This window comes from Nicotiana tabacum, chromosome 1 (assembly GCF_000715075.1).
Source record: "Nicotiana tabacum cultivar K326 chromosome 1, ASM71507v2, whole genome shotgun sequence".
NCBI lineage: Eukaryota > Viridiplantae > Streptophyta > Magnoliopsida > Solanales > Solanaceae > Nicotiana > Nicotiana tabacum.
This window is the reverse complement of record NC_134080.1, coordinates 215,863,621-215,878,215: the sequence shown is the minus strand read 5'-3', so window position 1 is coordinate 215,878,215 and position 14,595 is coordinate 215,863,621. Positions and strand designations below refer to the sequence as shown.

At 36.0% G+C, this 14,595-nt stretch overlaps 2 protein-coding genes across 3 annotated transcripts; one reads left to right on the top strand and one right to left on the bottom strand.

Annotated features, from left to right (window-relative positions):
* The first annotated feature begins 1,582 nt into the window (after positions 1–1,582).
* LOC107795789 (uncharacterized) lies at positions 1,583–5,881 on the top strand. Of its 2 annotated transcripts, none has more exons than XM_016618481.2 (3): positions 1,583–2,043; positions 2,873–4,531; positions 5,449–5,881. In XM_016618481.2, the coding sequence occupies exons 1-3, from the start codon at positions 1,849–1,851 to the stop codon at positions 5,536–5,538; spliced, it is 1,944 nt and encodes a 647-aa protein (XP_016473967.2). In that variant the 5' UTR covers positions 1,583–1,848; the 3' UTR covers positions 5,539–5,881. The 2 variants fall into 2 exon arrangements, with proteins under 2 accessions (XP_016473967.2, XP_016473968.2); XM_016618482.2 differs by having other exon boundaries at positions 1,610–2,043; positions 2,876–4,531.
* Positions 5,882–6,866: 985 nt separating this feature from the next.
* On the bottom strand, positions 6,867–13,716 carry LOC107795791 (uncharacterized). The gene is made up of 8 exons (XM_016618483.2): positions 13,577–13,716; positions 12,733–12,888; positions 9,625–9,728; positions 9,402–9,443; positions 9,205–9,292; positions 8,814–8,913; positions 7,321–7,430; positions 6,867–7,218 (listed from the first exon to the last, which is right to left on the bottom strand). Exons 2-8 carry the CDS (start codon positions 12,861–12,863, stop codon positions 7,095–7,097), a joined length of 699 nt encoding a protein of 232 aa, XP_016473969.1. The 5' UTR covers positions 12,864–12,888; positions 13,577–13,716; the 3' UTR covers positions 6,867–7,094.
* Positions 13,717–14,595: the final 879 nt, after the last annotated feature.

Here is a 14,595-nt window from a genome sequence, read left to right as displayed (position 1 = left end):
AATTTTTATAAATAAATATTAACATATGGGTTCCAGGCTCCATATTTGGAGTCCAGTAGCACCAATTTATCCTGAATTCTTGTATGTGTTAGTTTTATTATAATTGTATATGTTAGTTTGTAAATTAAATAATTAATTTTTATAATTAAATATTCACAAATGGATTCCAGGCTCGGTATTTGGAGCCCAATAGCACCAATTTATCCTGAATTCTTCCATGTTTTAGTTTGTAAATTAAACTATAATTTTTTATAAATAAATATTCACATATGGGTTCCAGTCTCCATATTTGGAGCCCAGTAGCACCAATTTATCCTGAATTCTTGTATGCGTTAGTTTTATTATAATTTTATATGTTAGTTTGTAAATTAATTAATTAATTTTTATAATTAAATATTCACAAATGGGTTCCAATCTCGATATTTGGAGCCTAATAGCACCAATTTATCCTGAATTCTTCTATTTGTTAGTTTTATTATTTTACATTTTTGTTTTATAATTTTATATGTTTGTTTGTAAATTAAATAATTAATTTTTATAATTATATAATATTTAATTATTAAATATTCATATATGGGTTCCAGGCTCGATATTTGCGGCCCAATAGAAACATTATTTAACTATAAGTTATTTTGACGTTTTTAGTATAAGAGATACTTAATCTTTATACTACGCTAAAAGGCAATACATTTTACTACGCTAAAAGGCATTACATTTTACTACCCTAAAAGGCATTCCGATTTATTAGTCTTTAAGCAAAAATAATAATTTAAACCAGATAAAACACAACAAATACATTGTAATCACACAAAATAACATATAAAACAATAAGAGTAATTTATTAACATTTTTATTAACAAATAATAACGATTTCACAATTTTTACATATTTTTTTACAACATTAATATCTTAGTCCGGATAAAAATAACATACCAATTTAATCGCAAAAAAGCACAAAACAACATACAACACATTCAAAACAATTAATATGCATTATTTATACGAGTTTGGACATAAACTAAATCGGAATACCTCGAATTATGTTTTTCGGAAAGTTGAAGATTTGAAAATTTGACTATGAAACAAGCAACCCGCAACAATAGAAGACTTGGCTAGGATGTGAGACCAACAATATTTACTTTTTACGGGACGGGTGGGGTCTACACGAGCTTTTTTAGACGTTAATAGAGGGGGGCCGCTGTATTTTTAAAAACGAAGGGGGAAGGGGATGGGGATCTGGGCAAAAACGTGGGGGGAAAGCGAAGGGTTCTGTTATTTATGTATATAAAACGCAGTCTATTACCGCGTTTTACATAAAATGCGGTAATGTACCGCAATTTATATAGTAGTCTCATCAGCTAAAGGCAAAATACTGTATCAAAAAGCGTTTTATATAAAACGCGATAATGAACCGCGTTTTACCTTAACGTCCCAAACGGCCGTTAAGTATTTTATATAGAAATATAACTTTTTATTTTTTACGCTTAAAAAAGTATTTTAAGTCTAAAAGAACCACGTTTAGTTCCGGACCCCTAATAGATGCTCCAAAGTTAAGACAGGTCCCATTACTTTAGTTGAAGTCAGAGATACTGTTGTCAATAATTTATGGTCAGTGTCTGGAAGTCTACCACACTTTCCCATTTGAGGAAAGCACAATTCCTCATTGCTTTATTACTGCAACTTGTGTCAGCATATTACATATTCTCCTGAAAATCAAACATTCTTTCCCTGTCAGATTCCCAACTTTCTTGGAATTTTCAGCACCTTAACTTAACATCCCATAAGTGTCAAAGCTTAGATTTTTCTTTGACCCTTTAGAGAGAGAGAGAGAGAGATTGTGTCTTGTTAATGGAGTTGGTACCTTATTCTGACCCCAAGACTGAATCAAGCAGCTCTACTCCACCTTGGCAAGAAATGTTCCGATCTGCTTCAATGAAGAAAAATGACTCACAATTCAAGAACGATGGTTCCCCACAAACTCCCCCAAAAATCCCAGAAACCAAAGAGAATCAAGATCACAGTTTTTTATCAGAGGAATCTCAGGTATTGCTGTAGTGTGTGACCGTCTCTTTTAAAAGCTTAAGTTGTTAGATAGAACACACTTTTAAATACTTAACTATATTATGTCTCAACTATGTGTATATCCTATATGTTGAATCCTATTAGCTTCTTCGTTTGTTTAATTCTTTATATTTTGACACCTGTTAGTGAAATTACTAGTTCCGCCACCGGCAAGAAGCGAAGCTACAGCCAATCAAGGATGGTCAATTGACCACCGTTGGTTGAAAACTTACATTGTGTATATAGTTAAAATATTAGGTTTTAGAGGTATATAAATATATTGAATACCCTTTATGATTTTTTTTTCATTTCTTTCAAATTTGAATACCCTTGGGAAAAATTCCTGACTTTGCCACTGGCCACCGGTGTCAACACGCCCTTCACATTGTTATGTCGAGAGAGAGGCAAACTTGAAAATAGCCATGACTCAACACAGGACTGATTTTTTTTAATGGCCGCGCATGGAAAAATTCTTTTCTTTTTTTATAGAGGATGGCGGTGAAACTTGAATCTGGGACCTCTAACTGCTCTGATACCATATTAAAGTGTATAACCATATCATCTAAAAGTTAAGCTATTTTTTTTGATAACCGTGGTGTTCGGGCCAGCTTGCACGCACCTCGACTAATTCCACAGGATACCTGCCACTTCCCACCAGCAGCAGGTACCAAACTCTATCCACCAAGGCTTGGATAGATGGGAAGAAATCACCTAGTGTGCCTCCACTGGGATTTGAACCTGAAACCTCATGGTTCTCACCCACTTTATTAGAGATATGACATTTTAATAGCTTAATTATATTATGTTGCAGCAGGTACGCTTGGCCCTCTATATAGCCATGGCTCATGCAGGTCTTGCATTCACAATTTTCATTCTTTATGCTGTTGGCAAATTGCTTGAAGAATATTTAAGGCCTATATTATGGGCAGTGCTTTGCTCAATACCATTAAGAGGAATTCAGCAAGCTCTTGTTGCTTTCTGGTCTGAACCTTTAGAACTAGGCCTTACCGAAACCATTTTGGCTGTCCCGATTGCTGTATTCAGAGTTTTCGTCGGAACCCTTGTTGATATTAGGGAAATGATTTTCAGGGTTGTTCTTAGGAGACAGAAAGGTAATGCCTCGAAGCGTAGTAGAAGTGGATTTTTTATGTTGTTAAGGTGGTTAGTTTCTTTTTGGGGTTTTGTGATGGCCTATGAGCTAATTGGTCTCTTTGGATCAGTAGCGCTTCTTGCGTTGGGATTTATGTTTCCGACTAACAGTGTGGAGTCTACTATGAATGCAGTAACATCTTTTAGGAGTCATAGCTTTCGTAGGCTGTCGATATCTGCTTTCTTCACTAGAGGGATATTGAAAAGATTGAAAACTATCGTCGCAGTAGGACTGATTGTTGGGTTGAGCGTAGGTTCTTTGGCGGGTACGATTTTCTTCTCTTATGAGATTGGAGTGGAGGGGAAAGATGCTGTTATTGCATTGAAATCCCACGTAGAGGAGAGTAATTATGCGGAGAAAATTGGTGTCAAACAATGGATGGATGAAAATGATGTCCCTGGGATGGTGGATAAGTACACTACTCAATTGTACGAGACTGTATTCGACCAGATAGATAGCTACGCTATCCAATATAACATGACCGAGTTTGTCAGTGGGATCAAACATTTTATCACAACCCCGGCTAATAACTCTTTAGGGCGGTCAACGGCTTTAGCATCCCCCTCTCGGTATACTGCAAAGATCTTGAGCCTAAAAAGGAGGATTAAGGATCGTGAGTGGGAACAAATGTACACAGAAGTCGACGCAATTTTCCGGGAGTTGCTGATCACTAGAGAGGACTTGGTCGAAAAGGCAAAAGGATTTGCCGTTCAAGGAGCAAATGTAATGCAAGGTGTACTTGTTACTAGCACATCTCTTTTAGGTAGTAGTTTACAGGTCATGTTCTCAATCGGGAACTCTATACTTTCCGGAGCTGCAGGTCTTTTCAATTTTCTGTCTCAATCAATGGTGTTTTTCTGGGTACTTTATTATCTTATCACATCCGAGTCGGGAGGAGCAACCGAACAAGTTATATGTATGCTTCCAATATCACATTCGGCAAGGATTCGATGTGTTGAAGTTCTTGATAAAGCTATTTCAGGGGTTCTTTTAGCAACGGCGGAGATTGCATTCTTTCAAGGATGCTTAACTTGGCTCTTGTTTAAATTATACTCGATACATTTTTTGTATATGTCGACTGTCCTTGCACTTATTAGTCCTCTGTTTCCTATTTTTCCTGCGTGGTTTTCAACTATTCCAGCAGCATTACAGTTAGTGATTGAAGGTCGGTATATATTGGCGTTCAGCTTATCCATTATTCATCTTGTGCTTATGGATTATGGTACCTCTGAAATTCAAGAGGATAACACTGGCTATAGTGTATATCTCACTGGTCTCAGCGTTATTGGTGGAATGACATTGTTTTCTTCAGCAATTGAGGTAAATAACAAGCATCTTTGCCTCTTGAATTTCTGTCATAAATTTCCTCGCATAGTTGCATTTCTTTGGTACCATATGTTGGACGTGTTCTCTCCTCTTGTTCCTCTACTTGACCATGAGAAGAAAAGGTGCATAAGAGGTAGGCAAAATATAGCCCCGAGTCACCTATTCCAGTATTAGACAGAAAGGCAGCCCGGTGCACTAAGCTCTCGCTATGCACGGGGTCCAGAGAAAGGCCGGACCACAAGGGTCTGTTGTAGGCAGCCTTACCCTGCATTTCTGCAAGCGGCTGTTTCCACGGCTCGAACGCGTGACCTCCTGGTCACATGGTAGCAACTTTACCGGTTACGCCAAGGCTCCCTTTCCAATATTAGACAGAAAGGAAGCTTTTAATTTCTTTTTTCTATTTCAAAAGCTGTGAAAACAACATGAAGGGAAGGGCAAACAATTCCCCTGAGGAAAGAAACTCACTGCCTTCACCTACAACTTTATTCTTCACTATGTCAACCCTTAGTGTAAGTCATACCTATGTTTTTCACGAACTGCTGACTCAATGCATAACTAGGATCCTTATATTACTCTAAGAGGGAGAGTCTGCTCGGTTTACTTCAGATGAAAATGGTGCTACCTTGAGAAGATCTCCAGCAGTTCAATAGAATATCTTAAATCTTATCTTCGATATAAATGACACTATAAAGGAGTATTAGAGAAGAAGCAAAAGAAGAGAAAAATCGAATGCATAGAGTAGTTAGCGGTGTTCTTTATGTAGTGGCACTTAAGGTGCACAGCCCTGCTGTTTTGCCAAGCAAGAAAAGATAATTTGACGCTCAGCTAGCTAACTAGAAAGAGAATGAATTATCTTTTCGTTTAAAATTTTACTTTGCTTGATATTAATTGTTCATGGTTATGTTCTGCAGGGAGCGATAATGGGGCCACTAATAACTACTATTGTGATTGGAATCAAAGATTTGTATGTTGAGTTTGTATTGGAAAGACAGAAGGAATAAGTAGAACAAATCTGTGTTTCTAATACCTTCTCGAAATTTTTTAAGCCATCGGAAGAATGCTGCAACTTAGCTTGATGGAGAGTGTGGCAACAGCACTGAACCTTTTTCACGGATCAATGGTTGGCTTAGTTTCTCCATGTCATGGACTTTAACCGTCTTGTTCTCTGCAAATCGGTTTCAACCGTCTTGTTCTCTGCAAATTGGCTCGAGGTTTATGTATGTAACTATGTATGCAGAATCTGTCAATTTTTGTATGTAAGTTGCCAGCTCATTGGTTACTGTATACTTATGTGTATCATTTTTCTAAATATTTGTTTGATTGTGTGAAGAGAGTTATTTATCATTTCCACTGCTTCTAACTTTTATTGTTGTGTATACTTTCCTAATGTACATTACTAGCAGCTTGGCACCGAAGCATTTAGCCAATATTTTTCTATCAAAAAGCTTTTTCTTTTTTTAACTCAACTAGTACATCGGGTACTTGCCTTATTTTCCGGCTTACTACTGTAGTTATCTTTTAGATGTCATCCGGCTTACTACTGTAGTTATCTTTTAGATGTCATCTTTCTCTGGTTCTTATGTTGCTTTCATTATTTCTATTATTTTCTGTTGATAGTACTGATATATTATCTTTCTTTTCCTCTTCTTGAGCCGAGAGTCTACCGGAAACAACCTCTCTACTCCCTCGGGGTAGGAGTAAGGTTTGCGTACACTCTACCCTCCCCAGACCCCACTTGTGAGATTTTACTGGATTGTTGTTGTTATCCAGCTTACCGAGGACATGACCCGTGATAGGAAGGTGTGGAGGTTAAGTATTAGAGTTGTAGGTTGACAGATAGTAGTGTGTTCCTCTTAGGCCATTCAGTAGTACTAGGACTATTTTTGTAATTTCTTATTTATGGTTCTTTATTATGCATGTTGTGGCATTCACGCCCGTTAACATTTTACATTGTTGCTAATATTCTTTGCTACTTGGTTGCTTTATCTTCATTGTTTCTTGAGCCGAGGGTCTATCGAAAACAACCTCTCTATTTCTATGAGGTAGGGGTAAGGTACACACTACCCTCTCCAGACCTAATTTTACTGGATGATTGTTGTTGTTGTCGTCAATGTATAGAAGTTCCCCTGCGTGGCCATATAAAGCAAACCACGACTGCCCTGAACTAGACGCAAATGGCAACCTGTGCCAGCTGCAGAGCAATCATCTCTTGAAGATCAATGGCAGAACAATTTTGGAAACTCGAAAGCCTTGAGTAAGCATATTGCAAAGGCTAGGTAAATTATGGACTTTGGATTTCTAATAGTAAGAATGAAAGGAGATGGTGCCATTCGGTTTAATCACAATAAATGCATATTAACCAAAATAGCAATATCACAGTACTTATCTTGACATACAACTTAAGCATCGCTTGATAATACACAGTGCAGAACCACCCAGTATAACATAACGAAATAGTCCAGCTGGCTTTGATTATATTGATGGTACACTGCATTCTAAGCAGGAATGAGCACATAATATTTGTCAAATCTTGGAGCATTTTCACCACATCATGTTGTTACTTCATGTATTTCTGAAGAAACTTCCTATGAAAGTCATTCCGGATAGTGTCATTGATAAAGCGCTTGGCTGCCTTGATTTCACCACGAGCTTGGTTCTTAAACACCACATCATCATCCCACCTGAAGATAGAGAAACATATAATGAATCAGACGAAAAAAATAGCTACAGCATCTTAAAAAAAATAGACAGAATCTTGTAAAAGCCAAATCTCGAGGATAAACCTTCTCTTCACACTGAAAGATGTCGGTTGGGCTTGGTGGTTTAGCAGAGGATTTCCTCTCAATAATTCTGCTTCCTTTGCTTTAAGCTCTTCTTCTTGCTCTTGCCTTTCCTGCCAAAGATCACACAATTTCAAAGTGATATAACAAGTCACAATACATCAGATGACTATTTTGATTTTAACATGAACGTGTAATTAGTATCTCCCCTTCTAGATTAGCATAAAATCCAATCACATAATGTCATATTTGGATGGACAGGCAAAAATATACAATTGTCAAATAAAGACTCTTTCAAGAGAGATAGAGTTCCATCTGTATAATAATATCAAGGCGAAATACATAGATTACCACCTGAGCTTGTCTCCAAATTCCCGTTACACACCTGTAGATTACGGGAATAATTTTATACACTCAACCTTTTAAAAATGTGTCTATGACACATCACTTTTGTGTTTGACCACTTCTTTTAAATAGGTATATGTCACGCACCAATTACTTCTTGACACGTGTCATGAAGTTAAAAGAAAAAGAAATCCATCTTCTTTCTCGATAAAAACCAACCACCATGATTGCTACAACCTCCATCTCAGTTTCAAGATCAGAGAACATGAATACAAATCAACAACCAAAATTTTCAACATCAACCTTAGATTTCTTCAAGTTTAATCCAACTCAAAAATTCAAAGTACTCTTCTTCAACCTTCTTAAACAAATTTCGATCCAACTACTTAGTTTATCTCTAAATGAGTTTCAATTGAAATGGAGCTTCTAATATACAACTAATTCAATCCTCAAACACCAATTTCAACAAACAACAACAATTTCAAATAATTAATTTCTGGGTCTTGCGCAATTTGTAGAAACAATGCGGACAAGAACGGGTGAAAGCAAAAAATCTTAAGACGATTTTATGTTGGAAAAACAAAACCCCTGCCAGAGATAGGTGCAGAAGAAGGGTAAGGGGTATTGCAGCGGGCTGGGGTTGAAGCAAGGTTGAAGGGCAATATTTGAGAAAAAATGCTTTATAATGGATTTGGAGTGAGATCCAAGTTCATGACTTAGAGGAGGAGCTGTTGAAGTTATGAGAAGTGTTCTTTATAAGTATCAATGGAGGAACTGGCTGAAACTTGATTCATAAAAATGAAGAAGATGACTAAAAATGAAAAAAAAAAAAAAAAAGTAAAAAAACTGGACATGTAGCGTCCAAATGAGACTTTAGATACAAAAAATTTACAGTTCACGTGCCTCATTTGTGTGTAAAATACGCGCTTGCCACGTAGTTAAAATAGTGTGTCATAGATACATTTTTTAAAGGTTGGGTGTGTAAAGTTATTCTCGTAATCAACAGGAGTGTAACAGGGATTTGGGGACAAGGTCAGGTGGTATTTTATGTATTTCGCCTAATATTAACCTTGAGAAATGAATCTATGCAACCACAAAATTGATATAAAAGGTTACAAGTAAATAAACTATGAGCATCTAGTTATACTTACTTTTCGAAGCTTCTCCTCTGCTTTTTCTTTCTTTATCTGTTCAAGCTCTGCCAAAAGAGCTTCTGTATCATCTTCATCGTCGTCATCGTCATCGTCATCACTGAACTTAGGGAAAATAGGTTAATAACTCATAAGTTCCTCAACTCACAGTATTATAATGTTCATTAGCATATTCTATAAGACAAGAGAAGAAATGACATCAAGAAACCAATGGTAATATTTACTTAGTACATGACAACATGACATATCCGAACAATATGGTCATATATAAGAAAGATGTTTATTCAAAAGAATTGCACTTTCTGGGAATTTAATCCTTAAGTTGTCAATGGCAAATAATCCACAATGGTTGAATTATCATGTCTATACAAATACGGGATGAGTTACAGACCTCTCATCACCACTTTTGATATCCACATCTGCATCATCAGCATCAGCACTCCGCGGAACAATACGATCTTCAATCTCTCGTTTACCCCCTGCAACAACATTGGCAATTAATGGAGAAATTTTATTTTAAAATGGAGAAATTTCATGAGCGACTTGTTGGGGATCCTAGACTGTTCCCAAAAACAAACATCAAGTTACCTTCCAAAAGGAGTTGACTACTTTTCCTACGATCTCTGTCATCTGCAACCAAAACAACAGAAAATCAGGCATAAAGCAGTCATTTTACAACATACTTAACATATCTATGAGGCACGCATGTTTCTCTCTCTCTCTCTCTCTCTCTCTCTCTCTCTCTCTCTCTCTGTTTCGCTATCTCTCATTCTGAGGCAGGGGGCATGAGAGTATGTCCAGACTTCAGTACCAGTATAACCCTTATCTTTAGAGAAATGCCTCCGCTCGCGGTCCTCCAACTCTTCCCGGAGGTTCCTCCTCTGCAACTCATCCTGGGTGTCTTGTCCCTCCTTTCTGTTTCCATACATGACAATGTGAAACGGGATTAACAACTTGGAATCAGGATATAATTTAGAGAACAACTAATTGATAGTTATTCAGGTAATCTTAGATGAGAACCCCGTTGAACTTAAAAATAAACAAATCCAATTTCACATGAAATACTACTGTCGACTAGAGTTTCATCAATCGACGTAATAAGTAATCTCAGTAGCCATTTTACCTGGTTCCTACACAGAGAAGTCATGTAATCTTTTCAGCTTTTAAATAAAATGGGTGATTTAAACTGATCATATTTTTCTCTCGAAATTTCATGATACAGATAGGTATCCTTCTTATAATTTTCGCTCATGATGTTCCAACAGATAAAATGAAGAATAGTTTTACCATTTTCCTGATACAGGATGCACGTTAACAATGTTTCGTTTTTATAAGGTCATTAACAATGCTTTGTTATAGTTATTATCATGTATGTCTTACTCATAAAGGTTGGCGGAGCAATCTTACCACTTGCTAATTAGGACACTACCTCAATTTTGAACTAGAATAATAAGAGACAGTAGAAAAATATCCAGTACAACTACCAACTAAGGAAAATCTACTTCTAAAAAACACACAGTTCATCGTTGACGGGTATTATTTGATTCATGACAACCTCCCTATAGTGATCAGGGCATTTTACTGTTATCTATTTCAAGTCATTAAAATGCAACGCGCGCGTGCACACAGCTGCACACACACACTCTGTATATTGTGTGTGTATGCACACAGACACACAAAACAATAATAACAACTCAACCTCAGTCTCAAACAAGTCGATATCGGCTATATGAATCCTCACTAACCATGGTTTCCCATTTAAACTCATCTCAGACCAACATTATATCAAATAAAAAAGTAAAAGGTATTAGAAGTTATCTATATCTTTTCTACAGGCATATAAATATCTAATACGGCTAAAAGACTCCTCGAAAGCACAGGAATGTGAACATGCTAATATGACTAAGCATATTCCCAACTAATTGCTATCCGCCTATATAGATCTTTTTCTTTCATTGTGCTCTATTTTTCGTAAGTCGGCATGGATTCCAAGAAATTGTAGGTCTTTTGAAATAACTTCCTTCCATGTAATTTTAGGTCTACCCTGTCCTATTTTAACACCTTCACTCACCATGGTTTCACACCTACGAACCACTGCACCTGGAGCTCGAGGTCAACATCGGACATATAATGCACGCACACTAAAAAGCACACAATGCAACTTAGATATCTATAAACTTAAGAGTTAATACCCTAAAACCACCCTAAACTATCATATTTTTGTCAGCTTCCTACCTAAACTATCCAGTGTACCTAAAATCCCCTTGAACTATATCTCCCTAGTTTCTAAGAACTCCTTCATCGATTTTTTCGAGCTGTGTATGATGCACGCTCCTAATTAACTTTAAACTGTGAGTTTACAACACGTGGCTACTTAGTTAAGCATAATTTAATTATTATTTTAATTAATGATTTGAACTAATAATCAAAAATAAGAAATGGGTAAAAACCTTTGTTCTTCCATCTCCTACAACAATGGCTACCCCTTCTATCAATCTGGATTTTCACCATTAAACGTCAATTCAACCTTCTTTTTCACACTAACCTTCGATTTCACTGTAATTTTTAGTTTAGGCAGAGATTTGGGATTTAAAAAAACTAGGATTTGACAAGAAAGAGAAGTTATAGAAAAATAAATAAAGAAAAAATGAAGAAGAAAGGTAATTTCAGAAGAAATAAGAGAAGAGAAAAGTTTCAAATGGAACCCATAAGGAGAAAGGAAGAAGAAAGGGAAAAAAAAGAAGAAAAAAGGTGAAAAATAAAGAAAAAAATCTGGAATAAAAAGAAAATAGAAAGGAAAAAGAAATCGAATATCTTAACACTAATTAGCCGTTAGAAGTATGCCAGGTGAGGCCATTTTATGGATAATTTCATCTTCCACGCGCCTTTAGACGAGTTATTTCACACATTTTGCCGAAAAAATAACGAGGGGGCTTTTAATAACTAAGAGATATTGTTCAGGGGTATTTTGGGGACACCGAATAGATTAAGTAGTAAACTGACAAAAACGTGATAGTTTAGGGAGATTCTAGGGTATTAACTCTAAACTTAAATATCTATATTGAAATAGGTTATCTGAGCCATGAAATGCCAAAGCTTGTATTTGAATTTTGGAAACATCCATGATCCCCTACCCCCAATAAATATGTAAAACAATAAGAAAGGGAGAAAAAACTCCAAATTACTTCAGTGAGGTTTATCATGTCAAAATTTATTTTATAGGGGATTGTACGAAATAGGTCTAACACAGAATAACAGAACAAAGCCATGCTCCTTTGCTTCTCAGTAACACTCTGATAAAGTTAAGTCTCAGCCCTGGTTTTATGACATAAGTTTCCCAAATATTTTCTGCTAATAATACTAGAATCCTAGTGCCTTGCCTATGGAACAAAGGAGCAGCCCGGTGCACTAAGCTCCCGCAATGCGCAGGTTCGGGGAAGGGCCGGACCACAAGGGTCTATCGTACGCAGTCTTACCCTACATTTGTGCAAGAGGTTGTTTCCATGGCTCGAACTCGTGACCTCCTGGTCACATGACAACAACTTTACCAACTACTGCCTTTGGAACATGCTAAACAAAATCGACTAGCTTGATAGACAACTCTGTGTTAAACTAAAATCATGGAGTTATTCTTATTTCTGTTACAGATACATCACAAAGGAACATTTTTTTGATTCTAACCACTGAATTATCACATTGTTTTGTTATATCGTCCAACAGCTCAAAAAACATACTCATTGACATGACTTTCGTCAACCATATTTACTAATTCAAAGGACTTGCACAAGCTCATATCTCCTGAACTCGGTAAGACATCACCTAGTTTAAAATTTCTTCATGCACATGGAATAAGATAGAAAGCTCCAAAAATTAAAATAAATGTGAAAATAAAAGCACACGACAGGGCAGGATTACTAACCTGGGCTTTAAGGTAGTGTGAGCTGCAATGTCTCTGGAAGAGTACTTTTGAGATGGACCAAAAATACGAGTTCCACCTTGTTCATTGCCACCTTTAGCTGGTGCCCAAGTAGGTCTAGCTGCAGTCGTCATACCTTCTAGATCTCCTAGATAAAATCTATCCCAAAAAAAAAAAGATGTAACCATTTACTCAAAAATCGAAATTGAAATAAAACAGGCCCAAGATAGTGTCTAATGGATTGAGATGATGCATAGTACTACCCAGCTAGTTCGGGATTAAGCAATCGGTGGTGGTGGTAATAATAATCATAGTACTAACCCAGCTAGTCTGGGAGTAAGACATTGGTACAACAATTATAATAATTATTATTATTGTTATTATTTTCTATCAACTGAAATTGGAGTGAAATGGGGCCGAACAGCCCAGAATTTGTTGCAGACTATTCATATAGTTGATCCTAGCTAGTTTGGGATTAACGCGGAGCTGATGAGCGACGTGTTACAACAATAGTAACAACAACCACAACAACAACAATAATACTAATAAATACTATAAACTCAAGAACTGAATCGGACCTTCTTGCTTAAGAGCAGGCAGCTCAAATATTGGTGGAAAAAGTGAAAATAAACGTGAATCGAAAGAACCAACCATAGGAATCTCTGGCTTGAGCTAGGGTAAAGGAATTTTTCAGAAAAAGTACAAAAAATACATAGAAACAAAAAAAAACATGTACTGAAACCCTAGAAAAAACAACATCGTTGCAGCAACTTAAACACTGATTGATGAAACCCTATGATAGTTCAAATGAGAAATTGAAGTAAAAATACACAAAAATTTCCATTACCTAACGTCCGACGAGAAGTGATCCTAGAAATCAGAAGGACTCGGAGCTTCGACCCGAAATTGATAGAGAAGAAACTATGGATTCCGCTTTCAACGGATTAAAACATTTATTACTCCATAATATTACATATTTGCCATCGTCTTCTTTGACTGTGGTCCTGTGGGTAAAGGCTTGGGCCGCTTGCAAATCTAGCAGTATCTTTACACAAATAGCCATTATTTACCTTTCTTGTTCAGTACAATCTATGTATTCATAGATTATACATTGATTATATACGATTATATATATTATATATATAAATTATACATATATTATACATTCACCATTTATTTTTAGTTTAACCAATTAGATGGACGATTATTTAAGTTAATTTTTCAATTTAAAACCATCGTCCAATATTTAGATTATTGGGCTTTCTTGAACTAAATAGCACATTCTCTAGTCTCTACTTTAAAAAGTTGTTGTGGGTGTGTGGTGGGAGGGAGAGGAGGTAAAATAGCATCCATATTTTTCGATCATGTCTTGAAAAAATAGGATGTTTACTCAAATAGCCGGTGTTTATTTTTTTAGCCATATATATAGATTATACATAATTATATATTATTATACATATATAATATATGAACTATGCATATATTATACCTTTATCGGCTATTTTAAATTTAAAGGGTTGGGTGAACGGCTACTTGAGTTGATTCTTCTTAAAAAAATTATTACTATCTTAATGCCTTTTAATTTTACAAGTGAAATTCCATGCTAGTGACATGCATTTTTTGTTATCGTTCATATTAGTTATTAATAAGTTTAAATTTTTTGTTTGTGTAAGGATCCCAAAAATTAGTACATGAACTACGAGTGAAATTAAAAAATAGTCAGATTTACAATTAGTAATTGAAAAATAGCCACAATTTCAAAAGTAATCGAAATTTAGCCACTTTTCATGTAAAGATAAATCTTAATGAAAACACTGTTCAAAATCCGGTAATATACCGGAGTTCGAATTTTTTACATGTGAACTT

Bases quoted from the DNA above. Each gene is read 5' to 3' on its own strand.
- LOC107795789 (XM_016618481.2), top strand. From the start codon at position 1,849: ATGGAGTTGGTACCTTATTCTGACCCCAAGACTGAATCAAGCAGCTCT. The intron at 2,044-2,872 runs GTATTGCTGTAG...ATTATGTTGCAG, and splicing joins TTTTATCAGAGGAATCTCAG to CAGGTACGCTTGGCCCTCTA. The intron at 4,532-5,448 runs GTAAATAACAAG...TATGTTCTGCAG, and splicing joins TGTTTTCTTCAGCAATTGAG to GGAGCGATAATGGGGCCACT.
- LOC107795791 (XM_016618483.2), bottom strand. From the start codon at position 12,863: ATGACGACTGCAGCTAGACCTACTTGGGCACCAGCTAAAGGTGGCAAT. The intron at 9,293-9,401 runs GTAACTTGATGT...ATGTTGTTGCAG, and splicing joins TAGTCAACTCCTTTTGGAAG to GGGGTAAACGAGAGATTGAA. The intron at 8,914-9,204 runs GTCTGTAACTCA...CCCTAAGTTCAG, and splicing joins ATCAAAAGTGGTGATGAGAG to TGATGACGATGACGATGACG.